General features: G+C 39.6%; 1 protein-coding gene across 1 annotated transcript; it reads left to right on the forward strand.

The window, feature by feature from the left end:
- Positions 1–653: 653 nt before the first annotated feature.
- LOC137341247 (myosin-4) lies at positions 654–23,960 on the forward strand. The gene is made up of 40 exons (XM_068004333.1): positions 654–704; positions 2,513–2,728; positions 2,838–2,981; positions 3,064–3,220; positions 3,357–3,384; positions 3,496–3,604; positions 4,355–4,447; positions 4,607–4,670; positions 4,776–4,874; positions 5,033–5,136; positions 5,226–5,364; positions 9,507–9,625; positions 9,738–9,887; positions 13,321–13,491; positions 13,635–13,938; positions 14,054–14,118; positions 14,397–14,484; positions 14,648–14,765; positions 14,855–14,978; positions 15,067–15,203; positions 15,303–15,558; positions 16,540–16,782; positions 17,038–17,214; positions 17,319–17,464; positions 17,554–17,644; positions 17,755–18,144; positions 18,239–18,365; positions 18,468–18,586; positions 18,969–19,165; positions 20,470–20,653; positions 20,754–20,919; positions 21,007–21,131; positions 21,258–21,566; positions 21,733–21,936; positions 22,039–22,164; positions 22,253–22,423; positions 22,530–22,634; positions 22,780–22,875; positions 23,026–23,154; positions 23,815–23,960. Exons 2-40 carry the CDS (start codon positions 2,525–2,527, stop codon positions 23,836–23,838), a joined length of 5,802 nt encoding a protein of 1,933 aa, XP_067860434.1. The 5' UTR covers positions 654–704; positions 2,513–2,524; the 3' UTR covers positions 23,839–23,960.
- The last annotated feature ends 402 nt before the right edge of the window (positions 23,961–24,362 follow it).

Consider the following 24,362-nt stretch of genomic DNA (forward strand, 5'->3'; position numbering starts at 1 on the left):
ACATCAAATCTAACAAATTTATCGATGATTAGCTAATGTAGAGTAGTTACTAACCACCCGCTATTCCATACGCTAAGGCAACCGTGTTTATTATTGTTTAGTGTAGAATGCAATTATCAGTACAGTGCACAATGTAACTCGCACTCTCCGACCTGAACTTCAAAGGACGCTGACGGACAAAAGTGGAGGAAAAAAATCTGGCTGTGAAGTCACGTTATGAAACAGTGGGCTATGAAAGTTCGGTTTGTAAATGTTAGGCAATAGATCAGAGGACTGTTATGTAGTGCTGAAATCGTGGCTTTCAAAGGGGAATTGGAAGAATACTTGAAGGGAAAAAAATTGCAGGACTACGGGGAAAGAGCGGGGGAATGGGACTAACTGGATTTCTCTTACAAAGAGCCGGCACGGGCTCGATGGACCGAATGGCCTTCTGTGTTGTAACCAATCTATGATTCTGTGAAAGGAGTAGGGTGGGTGGGGGAGATTTCGAAAGTCGCGGTCAAAACGCACTATTGGAGACCACACATCACATTGCCAATGGTTTTCAGGACGAAGCACCTGTTCAAAGTGAGAAATGGTCCAATTTTTACATCAATAAAACACGTCCGCGCTTTTGTTGGTTAATTAAGCTTATCGCCTCTCTTTGCTTACAGCTTCTGGCAGCTTCTTGGATTCACTACTTCCAGCGACTTGTATCGGACAAGGTAAGATACAGTTCTATCTTATGCTTTCTGTCCTTCCTGATCACATCGCACTTGTGACAATTATACTGTCCACACATGAGATTTGCAAGATTTGATTTTTTTTCTTTGTAAAGGCTTTAAAAATGAATGTCATAATAAACAATAAAGCATATCCATACCGTGAATTGACTGACAACACTGCACTCTATGACATTACGATGATGGCTGTAAACTGGTATTATCGCAGCTTAAAAAATGAGGTGTTCTAAAGATCATTTTCTAAAATAAATCCTGTGGAATAATTCAAAACTTACAATTTTTGAAGAGTCCAAATGTGCACTTAGGTGTACATGAATAAGCTTATAAAGATTTTCTCGTAAATACAGGCATTTTTTCACATAAAACAGAAACGAGAAAGATGAAGTTAAAGTGTGTCTGCTAGCAACTAGTTCTTGTACCCTGGAAAGGCATTCTTGCCAACACAAGTTGTCATCAATCGCCAGTCAACGAGCAACTGTGTAATTGTATGAAGAATGCACTGCAGATACCACTGATGCTTCTGAATGCAATACTAATACGTAACATGGCAGTACATGATGCAGGGTGGTCAGCAGATGCTGCATAAAAAATAGCAATCTAGCCGGCGTTACAAAGTCTTCTTAAAATATACTTCCATTATTTGGCGATGTCTTGCAGTGTGTAATATAGAATCGGATAATGATCAATAGCTATTTGACTTAAATATTGTATTTCAAACTCACGAAAATATTTCAAAAATGCTTTTCAATTCATATATGAATGTACTGACATGGGAACTAACCAGAACAATAGCCTTGTCATTAATTGTCCTGTAACGCTGATCAATAGAGTTTTTAATACGATGTGTTTGTTTTTTTCTTACGAATATGCAAAAATAGATATGCTACAAAACAAGCATTCTACATGTCTCTTCTTTTCTGACGATACCAACAATAAACGCCTTAGTTTATTGTTGGTATCGCAATTGGTATCAGCAATTAATACTGAGGCTACAGATCTTAGAGCCGTGGCGTGTGACGCACAAATACTGCCCACCGTTTCTTGCTACCAGTCCCTTAAAGTGCAGTTATACCACAGCTACTGGCCTGAGACCAGTATCTGTAGCGTATAATGTTAAGTCATACAGCCTCAATTTAGCAACACGGGGCTCTGCACGTGCATGCACATCCAATGCTGAGGGAGCAGACATTAAAAACACGATGAAAAATTGAGGAAGAAAATTGGCCCACCCTAACTCATCTATCCAAGAAAATTGATAAACCCTCCCCATCACAACATCCATATTTCTCTTAAAGCACTGCATGATTTTCCCTCCACTACTCTATCTGGAAGTCTATATCAATTTTGATCATTAGTACCCGGGGCACTTTTAAAATCTGTCTTCAACCCCATATGCTGCGAATCCAACTACAGATAATCTGACATCTCTTGTTTTACTGCATTTGGCAGACAGGCTGGCAACCTGACTCTCACAGTGTCACTTTCGCGTGGAAACTGCGTTAAGTGGAGTTAGAACTGCACACACAAAGAACAGGCAACACCAAAAAGCCCATCAGGTCTTTGTCAACACATAGTTTGACATATGCGCGGTCAGGTAACGCAGTGCTAAAAAGTAAAGCATGTATGTAAAGCCGTTTTCCTTTCTATCTTGACGCAATGCAAAATGGGCATACGGATATACGAAGGAGTGAACTCTTACAATTTTATTTTATTGGGCTGAAATTCCTTTTTTACACGTTTCAAGAACATTATAAACACTGTTTTAATTACTCTTTTTTTTGTTTTCACAGTAAACTGCAACCATGAGCTCGGACGCGGAAATGTCCGTTTTCGGGGAGGCGGCGGCATTCTTGCGGAAGCCTGAGAAAGAGCGAATTGAAGCCCAAAATCGACCCTTCGACGCTAAAACTGCATGCTACTGCGTCGATCCAAAGTACGAGTTTACAAAAGGCGTAATCAAGAACAAGGAAGGTGGTAAAGTGACAGTTGACACCATAGATAATCAGGCAAGTACTTTTATTTTTTAAAAAGTTAATTTTAGAAAAATTTAGTTGTGGTCACAAAATCGCAATTTTTTTTTAAAGAATCTAAAAAGATCTATTGGTTATTTTGCAGACTTTAAATCTTAAAGATGATCAAGTCTTCCCAATGAATCCTCCAAAATTCGATAAAATCGAAGACATGGCCATGATGACCCATCTGAGCGAACCAGCAGTACTGTTTAACCTCAAAGAGCGTTATGCAGCCTGGATGATCTATGTAAGTATATCCTCTTCTGATATGTAAAAACAAAATAGATGTTTTTGCAGAATTCTAAAGCATTTCAATTATCTGACTTTAGACCTACTCTGGGTTGTTCTGTGTCACTGTGAACCCCTACAAGTGGTTGCCAGTGTACAATCCCGAGGTAGTCTCTGGTTACAGAGGCAAGAAGCGTCAGGAGGCTCCTCCCCACATCTTCTCCATCTCTGACAACGCCTATCAGTTCATGCAAACGGGTAAACTGGAGACTTTCCTAAGATTTTATGAAAGACTTTCAATGCAGTAATCAACATTTAGTTTGCCATTTCATCAACTTAAATTAAAACACGTAAATTTTGCACGGTTATGTACTTTTGTTTTATCTGTTCACAGACCGTGAAAACCAGTCTATTCTGATCACGTAAGATTTTTAAGTTCTCACATGCATATTTATCGCTTGGAACGAAGATATTTTTTTATTTTAAAATACACCACTTTGGACTTTCTTCATTGCTCCCTTTTCTACCCCTAGCGGAGAATCTGGTGCCGGCAAGACTGTGAACACGAAACGTGTCATCCAGTATTTTGCATCAGTTGCAGCCAGTGGTGACAGCAAGAAGAAGGATACCGGAAAGATGAAGGTAAATCAATATGTTCTGTATTAAAGACATGGTTAAACCAAAGAAAGCCCTAAGGCTCAGTGATAAAATGACAGAAAAGCCCTTACTGACAATGTAACAACATCATATGGTAATAATTTTCAGGCACCAGAACATCAGCAGCAATTTAGTACATCAGAAGCACATGCAATTATACCGCGGTGTTTGTTTTACATTTTATATTGAATTACATCGAAATTACAGCACGGAAACATGGCATTGGGCCTAACTAGTCTCTGTTGGTGTTTATCCTCCTTGGGAGCAGTAGTTGTAATCTCGTGTGCCCCCCTCCATTCCAATTTCCCTTTATTCTCCTTTCCTTCAACCACCTACCTAACGGATTGCTATGCAATTTTGTTCTTAAAATGTTGACTTGGTCTCTGCTTCAATCGTTAACTGTGGTAGTGCATTCCTCAGCCTCACAGCCCTCTGTCTAAAAAAAGTTTCTCCTGCCCTCTGTTCTAAATCTCTTATATTCAATCGTATACCTGGGTCTCCTCATTCTGGACCCCTCAACTGCATTGTCTGTTTCTGTCTACTCTGTCCCAGCTCTTCACAATTTTAAACACCTCTATCAAATCACCCTGTAATCTCTTTTGTTCCAACAAAAAACAGTCCTGATTTTTCCTATTTGCATTTCTTCATGCCAATTAAACATTATTGACGTGTGTTTGTTTTTTCATCCAATTAATTCGTTGTTTCATTATTAATACTTGCCAAATGTACTTCCAGGGAACTCTGGAGGATCAAATCATCCAGGCTAACCCTCTGCTGGAAGCTTTTGGTAATGCCAAGACAGTGAGAAATGACAACTCATCTCGCTTTGTAAGTGTTTGGGCAGCGTCAACATAAAATGTTAAGAGATCTTGCTTATTACCTAAAGGAAATAAACTGCCAATAATAACTAAAGACGTATATAATACTTAGTCACTGTATGCGACACCGCTCGAGCAATTCAGCTAACTAATGTTTTCTAATTCCAAGGGTAAATTCATTAGGATTCACTTTGGAGCCACAGGAAAACTGTCCTCCGCCGATATTGAAACTTGTAAGTATTTATCTATCTCAGGTGTACAAATTAAAATTTGAAACGCTGCAATTCATTTATTGGGACGAACACTATTCTTAACTAGCTATGGTGTTCCTAATACAGATCTACTGGAGAAGTCCAGAGTGACATTCCAACTGAAAGCTGAAAGAAGCTATCACATTTTCTATCAGGTTATGTGCAACAAAAAGCCAGAACTTATTGGTAAGAGATATCGACATTAACTTTCGTGAAATTTCCTACAATCGTCGCTTCATATTGTGATTAATTATTATATTTCAAAAGCATGTGTTACGAATTGGAAAACGCTTTAAGAATCACCCACCGACGCGCTGCAGTCTAAATCTATCGTTTGGTTTCAGAAACGTTGCTCATTACCACCAACCCCTACGACTTTCAATTCGTTAGCCAGGGTGAGATTACTGTGGCCAGTATCAACGACGACGAGGAACTGATGGCCACTGATGTAAGTTAGATTTCTATGGCTGTGAATTTAATGTTCCAGCAATTGTTCACACAACTAGAATGTTACTAGTTACTCCTATTGGTTCCTAGGAAGCCATCGACATTTTGGGCTTCACGGCTGACGAGAAAATAGGCATCTATAAACTCACTGGTGCAGTAATGCACTTTGGTAACCTAAAGTTCAAGCAGAAGCAACGAGAAGAACAAGCTGAGCCTGATGGCACTGAAGGTAACATAAAAACAATTTCATATGACTAGGAACATTGTAAAGCATCAACGATATTAACATTTTTTTGCACCTCAAAGTGAGGTAAATTCGCACAAGTAGAAGAGCAAGAGGGATATTAGTTTGTCAGTGTCTAACTTGACCAGTTCTTCAGTTGATGCATGGATAATAGAATACAGCCATGCCCTCCCTTTGGACGAGCGATTTTTTGTTCTATGTGTTCTGTTGGTGCATGTCATCCCCATGTGTATCTTTTTCATTGTCACTACCCTCAGCTGTTCGCGTGCTATTTGTAATAACAAATTCTGCTTGCTAACGATGAGGGATCTCAAATGTTTTATTGATGTTGCACCGTGCACAGAGCATACCTGAAAAGTGATATGCCAGAGTGCTGCCATATGCATCCTTTTGTATGGTAGGGCAACATCCTGTGACTCACCCTCTCCTGTTATGTGATGAAGGCTGCTACAGAACAACAACAACTTGCATTTATACAGCCCTCTAACGTAGTAAAACGCCCCAAGGTGCTTCACAAATGCGTTAGCAGAAAAAAATTGACACCGAGCCACAAGAGGAGATATTAGGACAGGTAACCAAAAGCTTGGTCAAAAAGGTAGTGGACTTTTGCGTCAAAGAGGTAGGTTATAAGGAGGGTCTTAAAGAATGAGAGAGAGGTAGAGAGGCGGAAGGATTTAGGGAGGGAATTTCAGAGCTTAGGGCCTAGGCAGCTGAAGGCACCACTGCCAATGGAGGGTCAAAGGAAATCGGGGATGTGCAAGAGGCCAGAATTGGAGGAACGCAGAGCTCTGGGGAGGATGGGAGGGGGTAGGAGGTTACAGAGATAGGGAGGGGCGAGGGCATGGAGGGATTTGAACACAAGGATGAGAATTCTAAATTTGAGGTGTTGCTGACCTGCTGAAAGAACATGAATCCAAGATGAAACTTAGAACTAGCTCAAAATGGTTAGAGGAAAGGAAGCAATGGGTAATCTTTAGGGTGTGCTGTCAGGTGGGGTGATGAGTGGATTGCCCAGGGAGCTGTGCTGCCCCCTGCTGTTCTAATACCAGCTGCCTTTGCACTTCTCGTTACGTCTTTTGCGCCTTGCCCAAGCGCATGTAGTAGTCAGTGCATGCATGCTCCGCATATTACCGGTTCTCGTGCACAAAGCTGTGCGTTCGCCTCTCATTAAGTCCTTTCATGAGAACACGAGCACACTAGCCATGAATCTTGGCCATTCCAAGCGCGTCATAACAAGCAGCTGACAAGTATGAATGAAGGCGAATTTTCATTGGCTACATGAAGCTTCATTAAACTTTCCAGTCATTAACCATGAAAGAGGAACAAATTTAGCGCGTAACGACTCCATGCCCGGTTGAAATGTATATGACCAGTTTGGCCTGTTAATACCGATTCAGAACAAAACTGCTGCAAACGAAGTTGCTGTTTCATCTCCTTCTTCACTATTAAGCTCAATTTTGACCCAAAAGTCCACTATTTCAAATGTAACATTAAATTATTCAATTTTTAACAAGAGATTCATGTTCCTATAAAGCTTTTACTGATAGATCAAGACCATGATGTATACTGTGGGCCACCAAATAGTGAGAAGGAGATAGAGGAGCAAATTTGCAGAAATTTCAGAAAGATGCAAGAACTATAGAGTAGCTATAATGGGGAACTTCAATTATCCTAATATAGACTGGGAACATAACAATGTAAAGGCCAAAGAGGGGGAGGAATTACTGAAATGTATACAAGAGAACTTTCTTGATCAGTATGTTTCCAGCCTAACGAGGAAAGAAGCAGTGTTGGATCTGGGGAATGAAGTGGGGCAAGTGGAGCATGTTACAGTGGGAGAGCATTTGGGAAACAGTGATCATAATATCATTAGGTTTAGAGTAATTATGGGAAAGGACAAGGAACAATCAAATGTCAAAATACTCAATTGGAGGAGGGCTAATTTCAGTAAGTTGAAAGGGGATCTGGCCCAGGTGGATTGGAATCAAAGATTAGCAGATAAAACAGTAAATGAGTAATGGGAGGCCTTCTAAGAGGAGACAGTTTCGGTACAGACCAGACACAAGGGGAAAGGAAGGGTATCCAAAGCTAGACCTCTCGGGATGACTATAAAATATAGAGATTAAAACAAAACAGAGAAAGAAGGCTTATGATAAATGTTAGGCTCATAATACAGCAGAGAACCAAGCAGAATAGAGAAATTATAGAGGCAAACTGAAAAAGGAAATAAGAGGGGCAAAGAGAGTGTATGAGAATAGATTAGCAGGTAACATAAAAGAGAACCCAAAAGTCTTTTATAAGCATATAAATAGTAAAAGGGTAGTCAAAAGAGGGGTGGGACCAATTAGAGACCAGAAAGGAGATCTTCTTGTGGAGGCAGAGGGCATAGCTGAGGAACTAAATAAGTATTTCGCATAAGTCATCAATAAAGAAGAGGATGCTGTCAATGTCACAGTAAAGGAGGAGGTAGTAGAGAAATTGAATATGGTAAAAATAGATAAAGAAGAGGTACTTAAAAGGTTGGCAGTGCTCAAAGTAGATAAATCCAGATGGGATGCATCCCAGTTGCTGAGGGAAGTAAGGGTAGAGATAGCGGAGGCTCTGGCCACAATCTTCCAATCCTCCTTAGATATGGGAATGGTACCAGAGGACTGGAATACTGCAAAAGTCACACCCCTGTTCAAAAAAGGAGAGAGGGATAAACTCGGCAATTACAGGCCAGTCAGCCTGAAGTCAGTGGTGGGGAAACTTTTAGCGACAATAACCAGAACAAAATTATTGTCACTTGGAAAAATATGGATTTAAAAATCCATGCTGGCTGTCATTTATTAAGGCACATTGTGTTTGACTAACTTGATTGAGTTCTTTGATGAAGTAATGGAAAGGGTTAATGAAGGTAATGTGGTTGATACTGTGTATATGGACTTCCAAAAGGCATTTGATAAGGTACCACATGATGGACTTGTTAGCAAAATTGAAGCCCATGGGATTAAATGGGCAGTGGCAGCATGGATACAAAATTGGCTAAGGGACAGAAAGCAGAAAGTAGCGGTGAACAATTGTTTTTCAGACTGGAGGGAAGTATACAGTGGTGTTCCCCAGGGGTCGGTATTAGGACCACTGCACTTTTTGATATATATTAATGACCTGGACTTGGGTATAGAGAGTATAATTTCAAAGTTCTCAGATGACACAAAACTTGGAAATGTAGTAAACATTGAAGAGGATAGAAACAGACTTCAGGAGTACATAAACAGACTGGTGAAATGGGCAAACACATGGCAGATGAAATTTAACACCGAGGAGTGTGAAGTTCTGAATTTTGGTAGGATGAATGAAGAGAGGCAATATAAACTAAATGGTACAACTTTAAAGGGGGTGCAGGAACAGAGAGACGAGAGGGTGTACGTACACAAATATTTGAAGGTGGCAAGACAAGTTGAGAAGGTTGTTAAAAAAGCATATGGGATCCTTGGCTTTATAAACAGAGGAATAAAGTACACAAGCAAGGATGTTATGCTAAACCTTTATAAACTACTGGTTAGGGCCCAGCTGGAGTATTATGTCCAATTCTGGGCACCACTCTTTAGGAAAGATGTCAAGGCCTTAGAGAGGGTTCAGAGGAGATTTACTAGGATGGTACCAGTGATGCGGAACTTCAGTTACGTGGAGAAACTAGAAAAAGTGGGGTTGTTCTCCTTAGAGCAGAGATAGTTAAGGGGAGATTTAATAGAGATGTTTACAATCATGAAGGATTTTGATAGAATAAATAAGGAGAAACTGTTTCCAGTGGCAGAAGAATTGGTGAGCAGGGGATACAGATTTAAGTTAATTGGCAAAAGAACCAGAGACAAGATGAGGTGAATTTTTGTTACACAGCGAATTGTTATGATCTAGAATGTACTGCCTGAAAGGGTGATGGAAGCAGATTCAATAATAACTTTCCAATGGGAATTGGATAAATACTTGAAAGGGAAAAATTTGCAGGGCTATGGGGAAAAGGCAGGGGAGTGGGATTAATCAGATAGCTCTTTCAAAGAGCCAGCACAGGCACAGTGGGCTGGATGGCCTTCTTCTGCGCTGTATCATTCTATGATTCTATGATTACACCATTATTCTACTTTTAGTTGCTGACAAGGCTGCTTACCTGATGGGTCTCAACTCTGCTGATTTGCTCAAAGCTTTGTGTTACCCACGCGTAAAGGTGGGCAATGAATTTGTGACGAAAGGCCAGACGGTACAGCAGGTATTGTATTCACCTCTGATTCTAACGTGATATTCTTGTGAAATTGATTATTAAGATTTAACTGAAGCTGCTGATGAACATTCCCTCACTGATACTCATTTTGTTTTGTTAGGTACACAACTCTGTTGGTGCCCTTGCGAAATCAGTCTATGAAAAAATGTTCTTGTGGATGGTGATACGTATCAACCAGCAATTGGACACAAAACAGCCAAGGCAGTACTTTATTGGTGTGCTAGACATTGCTGGCTTTGAAATTTTTGATGTAAGAGACAAAACATTACTTTTAGGAATATCTAACCTATATCTATTTATGATACTAATTGATTTTTTGTGAATGGGTCTAATGTAGTTTTCAGGTGACGCAGGGTTAGAGGGTGGGGGATAAATGGATCAGGGTACGCTGATGCAACTTATCTCTCAGTTTAAAGTCATACACTTGTTCTTATTTTTGTATTTTCATTATAAATTCCTAAGGCTACATTTATAAGGAAAACTGCCTATGTAAACTTGTTATGCTGTAATTACACCCTCCTGCCACTAGTGGCATTTCAGTTTCTCCACTTGGGGGCAAGAGAGTAATTAGAAACATAGAAAAATAGAAAATAGGAGCAGGAGTAGGCCATTCGGCTCTTCGAGCCTGCTCCGCCATTCAATATGATCATGGCTGATCATCCATCTCAATACCATATTCCCACTCTCTCCCCAGACCCCTTGATGCCTTTTATGTCTAGAAATCTATCTAGCTCCTTCTTAAATATATTCAGTGACTTGGCCTCCACAGCCTTCTGTGGTAGAGAATTCCACAGGTTCACCACCCTTTGAGTGAAGAAATTTCTCCTCATCTCAGTCCTAAATGTCCTACGCCGTATCCTGAGACTGTGACCCCTCATTCTGGACCCCACCCCCCCCAGCCAGGGGAAACATCCTCCCTGCATCCAGTCTGTCTATCCCTGTCAGAATTTTATATGTTTCAATGAGATCCCCTCACATTCTTCTAAACTCAAGTGAATACAGGCCGAGTCGACCCAATCTCTCCTCATATGACAGTCCTGCCATCCCAGGGATCAGTCTGGTGAACCTTCGCTGCACTCCATCCATGGCAAGGACATCCTTTCTTAGGTAAGGAGATCAAAACTGCACACAATACTCCAGGTGTGGTCTCACCAAGGCCCTTTATAACTGCAGTAAGACATCCTTGCTCCTGTATTCGAATCCTCTTGCAATGAAGGCCAACATACCATTTGCCTTCCTAACTGCTTGCTGCACCTGCATGTTTGCTTTCAGTGACTGGTGTACAAGGGCACCCAGGTCCCTTTGTACATCAACATTCCCCAATATATCACCATTTAAATAATACTCTGCCTTTCTGTTTTTCCTTCCGAAGTGGATAACTTCACATTTATCCACATTATACTGCATCTGCCATGTATTTGCCCACTCACTCAACTTGTTTAAATCACCTTGAAGCCTCTTTGCATCCTCCTCACAACTCATAATCCCACCTAGTTTTGTGTTGTCAGCAAACTTGGAAATATTACATTTGGTTCCCTCATCCAAATCATTGATATAGATTGTGAATAGCTGGGGCCCAAGCACTGATCCCTGCGGTACCCCACTAGTCACCGCCTGCCACCCCGAAAAAGACCCATTTATTCCTACTCTCTGTTTCCTGTCTGTTAACCAATTTTCAATCCATGTCACTATATTACCACCAATCCCATGTTCTTTCATTTTTCACCCTAACCTCTTATGTGGAACTTTATCAAAGGCCTTCTGAAAATCCAAATAAACCACATCCACTGGTTCTCCCTTATCTATTCTACCAGTTACATCCTCAAAAAACTCCAGCAGGTTTGTCAAACATAATTTCCTTTTCATAAATCCATGTTGACTTTGTCTAATCCCATTGATATTTTCCAAGTGTCCTGTTATCACATCCTTTATAATAGACTCTAGCATTTTCCCTACTACTGATGTGAGGCTAACTGGTCTGTAGTTCCCTGTTTTCTCTCTCCCTCCTTTTTTAAATAGTGCCACCCTCCAATCTGCAGGAACTGTTCCGTAATCTATAGAATTTTGGAAGATGACAACTAATGCATCCACTATTTCCATGGCTACCTCCTTTACTACTCTGGGATGCAGATTATCAGGTCCTGTGGATTTATCAGCTTTCAGTCCCATTAATTTCTCCAGCACTATTTTTTACTAATACTAATTTCCTTTAATTCCTCCTTCTCACTAGTCCCTTGGTTCCCGAGCATTTCTGGGAACTTATTTGTGTCTTCTTCTGTGAAGACAGAACTAAAGTATTTGTTTAATGGCTCTGCCATTTCCCTGTTCCCCATTATAAATTCTCCCATTTCTGACTGTAAGGGACCTACATTTGTCTTCACTAATCTTTTTCTTTTTACATACTTGTAGAAGCTTTTACAGTCCACTTTTATGTTCCTTTCAAGTTTACTCTCATATTCTATTTTTCCCCTCTTAATCAATCTCTTGGTCCTTTTTTGCTGAATTCTAAACTGCTCCCAATCCTCAGGCTTGTTACTTTTTCTGGCAACTTTATATGACCCCTCTTTGGATTGAATACTATCCTTAATTTCTTTTGTTAGCCATGGTTGGGCCGCATTTCCTTTTGTGTTTTTGCGCCAGAAAGGAATGTATAATTGTTGCAATTCATGCATTTCGTTCCTTAAATGTTAGCCATTGCCTATCCACCATCATGCCTTTAGGTATTAGGTATCAGGCATGGCTCACTGTTAGCACTCTCGCCTCTGAGTCAGAAGGTTGTGGGTTTAAGTTCCATTCAAGGACTTGAGCATGTAATCCAGGCTGACACTTCAGTGCAGTACTGAGGGAGTGCTGCATTGTCAGAGGTGCCATCTTTCAGATGAGACGTTAAACCGCGGCCCCGTCTGTCCTCTCAGGTGGAAATAAAAGATTCCACAGCCCTATTTAAAGAAGGGCAGGGGAATTCTCCCACTGCCCTGGCCAATATTTATCCCTTAACCAACATTACTAAAACAGATAATCTAGTCATTGCGTTTGTGGGACTTTGCAGTGCAGAAATTGGCTGACGTGTTTCCTGCATTGTATCAGTGACTTCATTCAAAAGTACTTCATTGGCAGTAAAGCGCTTTGGAACGTCCTGAGGTCGTGAAAGGCGCTATATACATGCAAGTTATTTCTTTCTTTACAGAGTGACAAGTTTACATAAGCAGTTTTCATTATAAAAGTGGACATAGGAATTTATAATGTAAAACATTGACAGATTGTGCAGCAGAGGTATTATTTTTAATATATTACTAGTCAATCTCTTGTCAAGACCAAGAGCAGACATCAGATAAAACAAGGGTAGAGGACAAGGAATAATTGGACCCGGTGTGCAAATGTAATTCAGTCTGCATTCTGTTGTTTTTATATCCATTATAAATTTGTATGTAACAATTAGAATAGAACTTTTTATGTAAACTTCTCACCCAATAATTACACCCTCCTGCCAATGGTGGCACTGCAGCACCTCTACTGGGGAAGGGCGTAATTACAGGGTGTGAAACCTACATAGGCAGTTTCCATTATAAATGTGGACATACGAATTTAAAATGGGAAAAGTTGACAGGTATTGCCCACAAATGTAAGAATTTTAATATATTATAGATAGATACAGATGGTGTTTACCTTCTCTATTAATTTAGTTTAACAGCTTGGAACAGTTGTGCATTAACTTCACCAATGAGAAACTGCAGCAGTTCTTCAACCATCACATGTTCGTTCTGGAACAAGAGGAGTACAAGAAGGAAGGAATTGAGTGGGAGTTCATTGACTTCGGTATGGATCTGGCTGCTTGCATTGAACTCATTGAAAAGGTAAGGGAATCAAAACGCGTTATAAATAAGAATTAATTCTAATAATGGACACATAACTTACAATATGTTTGTAACTGTCATATATGTTTATGAATGAAAGTCCGATGCACTTTACTCCAATAAATGTATATTTCATTTAACAGCCCATGGGGATCTTCTCAATCCTGGAAGAGGAGTGTATGTTCCCCAAGGCCTCAGATATTACTTTCAAGAATAAACTATATGACCAGCATCTTGGAAAAACAAACAACTTCCAGAAACCCAAGCCTGCCAAGGGAAAGGCTGAAGCTCACTTCGCTTTGATGCACTACGCTGGCACCGTGGATTATAATGTCAGTGGTTGGCTGGACAAGAATAAGGACCCACTGAACGAAACTGTTATTGGACTGTACCAGAAGGCTGCTCTGAAACTCTTGCCAACACTTTACGTTGCTCATAGTGGGGAAGGTATGATTTGATCTGCTTATAACCATTTTATTAATTTAGAGCATATTTTTGCAAACTGCTAATATTTGTTCTTCACTTTTCAATAACTAATTGCTGAAACTATTCTTTACGGCAGACACTGGGAAGAAGGCAGGCAAAAAGAAGGGTTCATCATTCCAGACTGTGTCTGCTCTGTTTAGGGTATGTTTTCTTCTTAATATATCAGGACTGCTTGTTTTAGTCATGGGTGAAAGGTACACAGATTCTTGGTGTTTTGTTACTGTCATTGAAAAAGTAGAATGGAGCTTCGCTCTTAGAAACCTTCTATAACAACCCCAGGCTGGTTTCTATGTCCGTTATAATCAGCAGAAGGTTCAAACTCAGTCAGATTAACTGCTGATTGGAATGGCCCCATAAATTTGTAATAATTGTATTCGCATTACGGAAATGCTAAATTGAAGATACGTTGTCTTCTACAGGAAAATCTGAACAAGCTGATGACTAACTTGAGGTCCACTCACCCACATTTCGTGCGTTGTTTAATTCCCAACGAGACAAAGACTCCAGGTAATCGAAATGGACTATTTTTATAATTCAAGCAAAATAAATTTTTCGTAGTAAAATGCAGCATTTCCTTTTCTTTTCCTGGATCTTTTTGTACTCACTAATGAATATTCATCAAAAAAATCTAACGTGTGAATTCTTCTTCTTCATTCTTTCTATGTCCTAGGTACTATGGAAAATCACCTGGTCATGCACCAGCTCAGATGCAATGGTGTGCTTGAAGGAATTAGAATCTGCCGAAAGGGATTTCCAAGCAGAATTATATATGGTGACTTTAAGCAAAGGTAAGGAGTTATGTAAATATATTATACTTGAATGAAAATTAACATAAAGTTTCACTTTTTAAAATTTCTCAAAACGTTAAACTGAACAGATACAGGATTCTGAATGCAAGTGCAATTCCCGAAGGACAGTTCATCGACAGCAAGAAGGCGTCTGAAAAACTCTTGGGTTCCATCGATGTTGATCATACCCAGTATAGGTTTGGTCATACTAAGGTAAGAGGCTATTTTATAAATATGGCTATCATTTTATATTGTGATGATGAGCCTTCTTTACCATCTAAAGCTATTTATTCCATCAAAGGTGTTTTTCAAAGCTGGTCTCCTGGGTACTCTTGAAGAGATGAGAGACGACAAGTTGGCACAACTTGTTACCCGCACACAAGCCGTCTGCCGCGGATTTCTGATGAGAGTTGAATTCAAAATGATGATGGAGAGAAGGTAAAATGAACTTATATATACCCCAATATGCTTTGTTTTAAGGGACAGAAAATGAAGAAAGGTACGTGTTGATATTCTCTTTGCAATTGTTTCCTCCAGAGAGTCCATCTTTACCCTTCAGTACAACATCCGTTCATTCATGAACGTCAAGCATTGGCCATGGATGAAACTGTTCTTTAAGATCAAACCTCTTCTAAAGAGCGCCGAATCTGAAAAGGAAATGGCGAATATGAAAGAGGAGTTTGAAAAAACTAAGGAGGCACTTGCCAAATCTGAAGCACGAAGGAAGGAATTGGAGGAGAAAATGGTGTCTTTGGTCCAGGAAAAGAATGACCTGGTTCTTCAAGTACAGGCGGTATGCTTTCTCAGATAAATCATTGCACGTACTTTCATATACGTTAGGGGACGGGATGTTTGATAAAATAATTTAGTGCAGGCACCGTTATGATAGAATCATAGAATGGTTACAACACAGAAGGAGGCCATTCGGTCCGTCGACCCCGTGCCGGCTCTCTGCAAGAGTAATCCAGTTAGTCCCTTTACCTGTAGCCCTGTAGATTTTTTTCTTTTCAGATACTTATCCAATACCCTTTTGAAAGCCTCGATTGAATCTGCCTCTACCACCCTTTCAGGATTACTTAGATAGTTCACCTTTACTTGTTGAATTTAACGAGCATCCAAACCTCCGATTTTCGAAAGTTTTTCAGTGAAATTTTGGGCACACTAAGAAGGACATCAAAGACTTTTATCAATTATTGTCACACATTGCAAGCATCAATGAATCATTCCATTTACTCTGCTGCAACCACGTGCCTTGAAGCTAGCTTGAGAATATTTTTTTCACTTCTCACACCAGCCATCCTTATAACTGTTTTGAGAGATATTGTTAGTTTATGCCAAATTATGAGCAATCCTGTGCTGAGGCTTGTGCCTACTAGGAATGGTTGAGACTGCCAAACGCATTTTGCATAGAACCCATAAAGATGGTCGTGTGAGGGTAATTTAATTCCAATAGTCTGGATGGTATGGAACTTAGATCTCGGGTGAAGCTTTGGTATCGGTTAAAAATTCTTCTTTAATATCACTGCTTATGATGAGTCAATAAAAAATGCACCAAATAATCCAATGATAGAGATCTGAAACCAGAGAATAAATATGCTATAATTCATAGGTATAATTAGGTTTATTTGAAACATCGTACTTGTTTCAAGGTTTTTCCCAAATCAGTGGACATTTTGCCTCTGTTTTGGTCCAATGAAATTTAGAATTCCCAGGATTGTTTTATATTTATTCTTGTTTTTGGAACGTAGTTAAAAATGCATATTTTGTCTGCCAGGAATGTGAAACTCTGGCAGATGCCGAAGAAAGATGCGAGGGGCTCATTAAAAACAAAATTCAGCTCGAGGCTAAACTTAAAGAATCAAATGAAAGGCTAGAGGATGAAGAAGAAACAAATGCTGAGCTCACGGCCAAGAAAAGAAAATTGGAAGATGAGTGCTCAGAACTGAAAAAAGATATTGATGACCTGGAGCTAACTTTAGCCAAAGTTGAAAAGGAGAAACATGCCACAGAAAACAAGGTATAAACACATATAGATTTAAAATAATTATCTGCAGATCCCACGAGCGAGTATGCTGATCATGTAATAACACTTAGTGCCATATTAATTTTAATATTTCAGAATAAATTGTGATAATATTGACATGTTTACAGAATGGTGAAACACATTAAGACAGGTTTTTTTCCTGTTATCATGATAAAATAATTTACTCATCTAAGTGATGCTGTACACAGTCGATAGAGATGGAATTTACATATTCTTTTGCGCAAACAGGTCAAGAACCTTACGGAGGAAATGGCCAGCCTTGATGAAAATATTGTCAAGTTAACAAAAGAAAAGAAGGCTCTACAAGAGGCCCACCAGCAGACTCTGGATGATCTGCAGGCTGAGGAAGACAAAGTCAACACTCTGACCAAAGCCAAGTCAAAGCTGGAACAGCAAGTCGATGATGTAAGTGTCCATTAAAACAAAAATTAAATATAATTCGATCATAGGTCCTTTCTTCCTGAACTCACTCTGAATACGTGTGCTTGCTTTTAATCTATGCGCATCAGCTTGAAGGGTCTCTGGAACAAGAGAAGAAGCTTCGCATGGATCATGAAAGGTCCAAGAGAAAACTTGAAGGTGATCTGAAACTCGCACATGAATCAATAATGGATTTGGAAAATGACAAACAGCAAGTCGACGAGAAGCTGAAAAAGTGAGAATAATAGACATTATTGTTTCAAATTGCTGCACTGTATCATTTTTCTGTACGCATTTATTAAAATTAATCTATTTGTATTACAGGAAGGAGTTTGAAATTAGTCAACTTCTAAGCAAGATTGAGGATGAGCAGGTTCTAGGCACTCAGTTGCAAAAGAAAATCAAAGAGCTTCAGGCAAGCCGCTATATAAAAACAAAATTTAGAGGACTTTGTATAATTTATGTATCATACATAATTACATAATGCAGAATGCAAAGGTAAAGATGTATAAATATATATTTTAGGCTCGTATTGAAGAGCTTGAAGAAGAAATTGAAGCTGAACGTGCCTCTCGTGCTAAAACTGAGAAACAGAGAGCTGATCTTGCTCGGGAACTTGAAGAGATCAGTGAGCGACTGGAAGAAGCTGGCGGTGCAACTGCAGTACAGATTGAAATGAACAAGAAACGCGAAGCAGAATTTCAGAAAATGCGCCGCGATCTGGAAGAATCTACCCTGCAGCATGAAGCCACTGCCGCTGCTCTTCGTAAGAAGCAGGCCGATAGTGTATCAGAGCTTGGGGAACAAATTGACAATCTGCAACGAGTGAAACAGAAGCTCGAGAAGGAAAAGAGTGAGCTGAAGATGGAAATTGACGACGTCGCCAGTAACATGGAAACGATGTCTAAATCTAAGGTAAGTTCTAAAAACCTTTTAATGTTGGTTGCATTAAGAAATATCAATTTATTTAGTTTAATATACGTAACATACCGTGACTGTTTCCTTAAAGGCTAATTTTGAGAAGCTTTGTCGTGCCCTAGAGGACCAACTTAGTGAAACTAAGGCAAAGAATGATGAGCACGTACGCATGGTTAACGATCTAACAACCCAGAAAGCTCGTCTGCAAACTGAAAACGGTAATAGTTGGAATCATATTAGAATTTATAGCAGTTGCATATTGGCATTTGTGCCACGTTTTCAAAATCTTAAGTTGCATTCAATCCTTAATTTATTCTTAGGTGAATTCGCGCGCCAAATGGAAGAGAAGGATTCCCTGGTTTCTCAACTGACAAGAGGAAAACAAGCATTCACTCAACAGGTTGAAGAGTTGAAGAGGCAACTGGAAGAAGAGCTGAAGGTATTTAGCTTTGTAGACAATCAATGTGATGCTCTGGGGTTGAAATGGCGAACTGCTTAACAAGATGCCACGTGCAGCTCGCAAGTTTTGTGCAGAAAACTTTGGCCTGCATTGTTCCATTTAGCTGATCAACGAGCAAGAATCTTGATAAAAATAGGGAAGAATAATAATTCAGTGAGCATTATCTGATTTAATTGACTCATGCATTAGTGTTGGTAATATATTATATTGAACGGATTGCAGCAAATTAATGGAATACTGCATTTCCCAGTTAGGATTACGGTAATTCTTAAATGCCATTCGTAAATTCCAATATTTGAAATACAAGATTATTTTAACATTTGCATTTGATCATTTCCTCTTATCTGCATCTTGTTTAAAGGCTAAGAATGCCTTGGCACACGGTCTTCAATCTTCCCGCCATGACTGTGATCTGCTCCGTGAGCAATATGAAGAGGAACAAGAAGCAAAGGCCGAGCTCCAGCGTGGCATGTCCAAGGCCAATAGCGAAGTCGCTCAGTGGCGAACGAAATACGAAACTGATGCAATCCAGCGCACAGAGGAACTGGAAGAAGCCAAGTGCGTTCTGATCGCCACTTTAAGTTTTTTTACATACAAGTTACAGCACAGAAACAGGCCATTCGGCCCAACTGGTCTATGCTGGTGTTTTAATGCTCCACACGAGCTCCCTCCCATCTTACTTCATCTAACCCTAGCAGCATATCCTTATACTCCTTTCTCCCTCATATACTTATCTAGATTCCCCTTAAATGCATCTATGCTATTCCCCTCAACTACTCCATGTGGTAGGGAGTTCCACATTCTAACCACTCTCTGGGTTAAGAAGTTTCTCTACTGAATTTATTACTGACTATCTTATATTTATGGCTCCTAGTTTTGGTCTCCCCCATAAGTGGAAACATCTTCACTATATAAGAACATAAGAACATAAGAAATAGGAGCAGGAGTAGGCCAATCAGCCCCTCAAGCCTGCTCTGCCATTCAATAAGATCATGGCTGATCTGATCCTAACCTCAAATTTAAATTCACGTCCAATTTCCTGCCCGCTCCCCGTAACCCCTAATTCCCTTTACTTCGAGGAAACTGTCTATTTCTGTTTTAAATTTATTTAATGATGTAGCTTCCACAGCTTCCTGGGGCAGCAAATTCCACAGACCTACTACCCTATGAGTGAAGAAGTTTCTCCTCATCTCAGTTTTGAAAGAGCAGCCCCTTATTCTAAGATTATGCCCCCTAGTTCTAGTTTCACCCATCCTTGGGAACATCCTTACCGCATCCACCCGATCAAGCCCCTTCACAATCTTATATGTTTCAATAAGATCGCCTCTCATTCTTCTGAACTCCAATGAGTAGAGTCCCAATCTATTCAACCTCTCCTCATATGTCCACCCCCTCATCCCCGGGATTAACCGAGTGAACCTTCTTTGTACTGCCTCGAGAGCAAGTATGTCTTTTCTTAAGTATGGACACCAACTTAACCAACCATCTAGCCTATAAAACCATTTCATAATTTTAAAGATCTCTATTAGGTCACCTCTCAGCCTTCTCTTGTCTAGAGAAAAGAGCCCCAGCTATTTAGTCTTTCCTGGTAGTTATAACCTCTCAGTTCTGGTATCATCCTTGTAAATCTCTTTTGCTCTTTCTCCAGTGCCTCTATATCCTTTTTGTAATATGGAGACCAGAACTGTTCACAGTACTCCAAGTGTGGTATAACCAAGGCTCTGTACAAGCTTAACATAACGTCTCTGCTTTTCAATTCTATTCCTCTAGAAATGAACCCCGGTGCTTTGTTTTTTTTAATTGATTACGTGTATATTTCTGTTCTTTCTCCACGATTTTGCCATATCTCAATTATTTTCCAGGAAAAAACTTGCCCAGCGACTCCAAGAGGCTGAGGATCACATCGAGGCAGTGAATTCCAAATGTGCCTCGCTGGAAAAGACCAAACAAAGACTGCAGAACGAAGTTGAAGATCTAATGATCGATGTTGAGAGAGCTAATGCTGCAGCAGCCGCTCTTGATAAGAAGCAGAGGAACTTTGACAAGGTATAAATCGGGTCTGTAAATCCACTTTGGAAAGTAAAAACTTATGATCATTTTTCACCCAAGGATTAATGACAACCTTTTGACTCTTGTGTGCTCACAGATTCTGGCAGACTGGAAACAGAAATTTGAGGAATGTCAGTCTGAATTGGAGGCATCTCAGAAGGAATCTCGTTCTTTAAGTACTGAACTCTTCAAAATGAAGAACGCTTATGAAGAATCTTTGGACCAACTTGAAACGCTCAAACGAGAGAACAAGAATCTTCAGCGTGAGTTGTTTTTCAAACATATAGCATTCGTTTATTCTTGTGTAGAGAAAGCTGCTTCACTGTCAATCGTTACGTTTCTTTAAACAGAGGAGATCTCAGATTTGACTGAACAACTTGGAGAAAGCGGTAAGGCGATGCATGAGTTGGAAAAGGCTAAGAAACAGGCTGAGGCGGAAAAGAGTGAAATCCAGAGTGCTTTGGAAGAAGCAGAGGTACGTGAATAAATGGTCACGACTTTCATTATGAGAAGATCACACCGTTTCCAACAAATTTGAAAGTGAGTTAAACATGCAACGTTCGAGGCTTTTGCGTAAAATAAAAACATTTTTTCTCTATAGGCATCTCTTGAACACGAAGAAAGCAAGTTTCTTCGTATCCAGCTTGAATTAAATCAGATAAAATCAGAAATTGACAGAAAGATTGCTGAGAAAGATGAAGAAATTGATCAAATTAAGAGGAACAGTCAGAGAATTGTGGAAACTCTGCAGACTTCTTTGGAGGCAGAGGTCAGAAGCCGAAATGATGCTCTGAGAATCAAAAAGAAAATGGAAGGTGATTTGAACGAAATGGAGATTCAATTGAGTCATGCCAATCGCCAGGCTACAGAGGCCCTGAAGCATCTCAGGAACGTGCAGTCTCAACTTAAGGTATGGTCAATGTAAGGTAGTCGCTTCTCTGTATCCCTTCATATACGTGAAATAAATATTGAAATTGAATGAAATCTCCTCCACACCTGCTAAATCATTATTTGCAGAATTAGTTAGTGGTCTCACAAATTGCAATTTAACGAAAAATTCTCTTTACGCTTTGAAGGATGCCCAGATACATATAGATGAAACTTTGAGGAGCAATGAGGACCTGAAAGAGCAGCTGGCAATGTCTGAACGCAGAAACAACCTTCAGCAGGCTGAAATAGAAGAAATGAGAGCAGCTCTGGAGCAGACAGAAAGAGCTCGCAAGGTGGCTGAACAAGAACTTATTGATGCTAGTGAACGTGTACAACTTCTTCATTCCCAGGTAATTTGCTGCTGGCAGATTTTAACAACATGATTCAAAAGTGTTAAGACCCAATAAATGATTGGTAATTCTCTCATGTAATCATTGGTTCACTTTTAATAGAATACCAACCTCATCAATACCAAAAAGAAGCTTGAAACGGATGTTTCCCAACTTCAGTCTGAAGTAGAGGATGTCATTCAGGAGGCAAGAAATGCTGAGGAGAAGGCAAAGAAATCAATCACTGATGTAAGTTTCATTTTCAAAGTCGCCAGTAACACTTAGATATTTCATACTGATTTATACAATTAAATATCTCATACTTAATTACTATAAGGCTGCTATGATGGCAGAAGAATTGAAGAAGGAGCAGGATACAAGCGCCCACCTTGAGAGAATGAAGAAAAACCTTGATCAAACGGTAAAGGACCTGCAGCACCGCCTGGATGAGGCCGAACAGCTAGCAATGAAAGGAGGAAAGAAGCAGATCCAGAAACTGGAAGCCAGGGTATGTAATAATACGGAACCATGAAATACGCACCTGAATAATGGTACAGAAATCTGCAGCTTTTACTTTGCTTGAAAATATGACTCTTAATATTCTCCCATCTTAGGTGCGTGAACTGGAGAACGAATTTGAAGTTGAGCAGAAGCGTAGTGCAGAAGCTATCAAAGGCGCTCGCAAATATGAAAGACGGGTCAAGGAGCTTACCTATCAGGTATGGAATTCAAATTTCAAATGACATTTTAAATACAATGAAAACGTATTACAAATTATTGACATTAATATCCCACCGTTTAATATGTTTACTTATAAGGTACTAAATAGGGACTAGAGTTACGTGTTTTTTTAATTTTTAACAGTCTGAGGAAGATAGAAAGAATCTCCTGAGGCTGCAGGATCTGGTTGACAAATTACAACTGAAGGTTAAAGCTTACAAGAGGCAAACCGAGGAGACTGTAAGTAATTCTGGATGGTATTTATTTGAGATAATTTGATGTTCGGTTATGCCCGCTGGAAACGCTTCAGTGCAGTATTTCCATTTCAAGAATGTAATGCTGTATTTAAGTATCGATCCCTAATCTTAATCCTTTTTGACATCATTCCAGGAGGAACAGGCTAATGTTCATCTGTCCAAGTTCAGGAAGGTGCAGCATGAGCTTGAGGAGGCCGAGGAGCGTGCTGATATCGCGGAATCCCAAGTCAATAAACTCAGGGCTAAAAGCCGTGACATCAAGGTAAACAAACTTTTTGCTTTAAATGCGATAAGCTGTATTTTCACTTAAGGTAATATGAAGCCCACAACTGTATGTGATGCAGATCGATTGATCCTAACTGTGGATATTAATGTGCTGGTAGCTGCAGCTTGGGTATCAGCTAGGCAGAATTGCATTTAAATTGCCTGGCTCCTGCCTGACTGGAACTGAAACAGTCTTGTCCAGGAGAGAACTGTTAGCATGCCTGGATACAGACATGGGCAGAGCCCTCTCCTAAAATTTTAACATTTAAATGTTTAGAAAGTGGGGAGGGTAGAATTCCCACTCCCTAAACATTTAAGATGAAGTTAAATTTGACCCTGAGTATTTTGTAAATCAGGTTTGACAATGCACTAAGTTTACACTCTATGTGGTTTCAAGCTGAAGCTATGTGAGACTACCTTTTTTAGGGAGTCTTACTCTGGCATCAAGTTGACCTCTGACTCTGGATTTATACTGCTATACTGCTAGTTTAGCATCACTATGCAGCAGAAATCGCTTTGCACTGTAAATGCACCCTCACTTGTGCATATAGTACTTTTCCAGAAATTATAGTACTGTCCATACAAGAATACAAACATTGTTTAATACAGTTTAATAACTGGATCTTGTTTTTAAATGAAAAACATGTTTATTTTACAGAAGGGAGTGCAAGTTGAAGAGTAATTACAAGCTTGAAGAGTTCATTGAAGAAATTCACAGAATGTGCATTTCTTTGTAACTTATTTTTGTATATTAAATTAGACTTGTTCGTTATGTGTCACTAATAAAGAAAGCATCAACTTGTTGAGATTTGTCATGTCCTAATTTCTTTAGTAATGATAAACCAGTAGGGAAAATCAAAGATAAATCTTCCATGTGATCAGAAGTATATTAAAAGTCAAAATAATATGTAAGCCAATTATATTTGTTTTTATTTGCATTACTAATCTTTTGCTCCCAAATACAATAAATATAACTGTTGCTGAGATATATAAATAAGCTCACTTGATAACTCAGTTAATTTATCCAGTGAATAGCTGAGCTAGATAGATAAGGAGATTGTCAAGTTAGATGCTGAGTTAACCGATCTCAGCCATGCAGTGGGAAGGTTGCTGGTTGCTATAATTGTCTAGTGAGGGCTAGAAGAGTAGAAAGCAGCCAGTGCTGCTCTCCTCCTTCATCAGCACAATTTCAGTGGGCCAAATGAC

This window comes from Heptranchias perlo, chromosome 23 (assembly GCF_035084215.1).
Source record: "Heptranchias perlo isolate sHepPer1 chromosome 23, sHepPer1.hap1, whole genome shotgun sequence".
Taxonomy (NCBI): domain Eukaryota; kingdom Metazoa; phylum Chordata; class Chondrichthyes; order Hexanchiformes; family Hexanchidae; genus Heptranchias; species Heptranchias perlo.

What these genes read in the sequence shown, in the direction of transcription:
- LOC137341247 (XM_068004333.1), top strand. Translation starts at nt 2,525, where the DNA reads ATGAGCTCGGACGCGGAAATGTCCGTTTTCGGGGAGGCGGCGGCATTC. An exon ending in GTCGACGAGAAGCTGAAAAA is followed by an intron (nt 17,465 to 17,553) that starts GTGAGAATAATA and finishes TTTGTATTACAG; the next exon opens with GAAGGAGTTTGAAATTAGTC. An exon ending in AGAAAATCAAAGAGCTTCAG is followed by an intron (nt 17,645 to 17,754) that starts GCAAGCCGCTAT and finishes TATATATTTTAG; the next exon opens with GCTCGTATTGAAGAGCTTGA.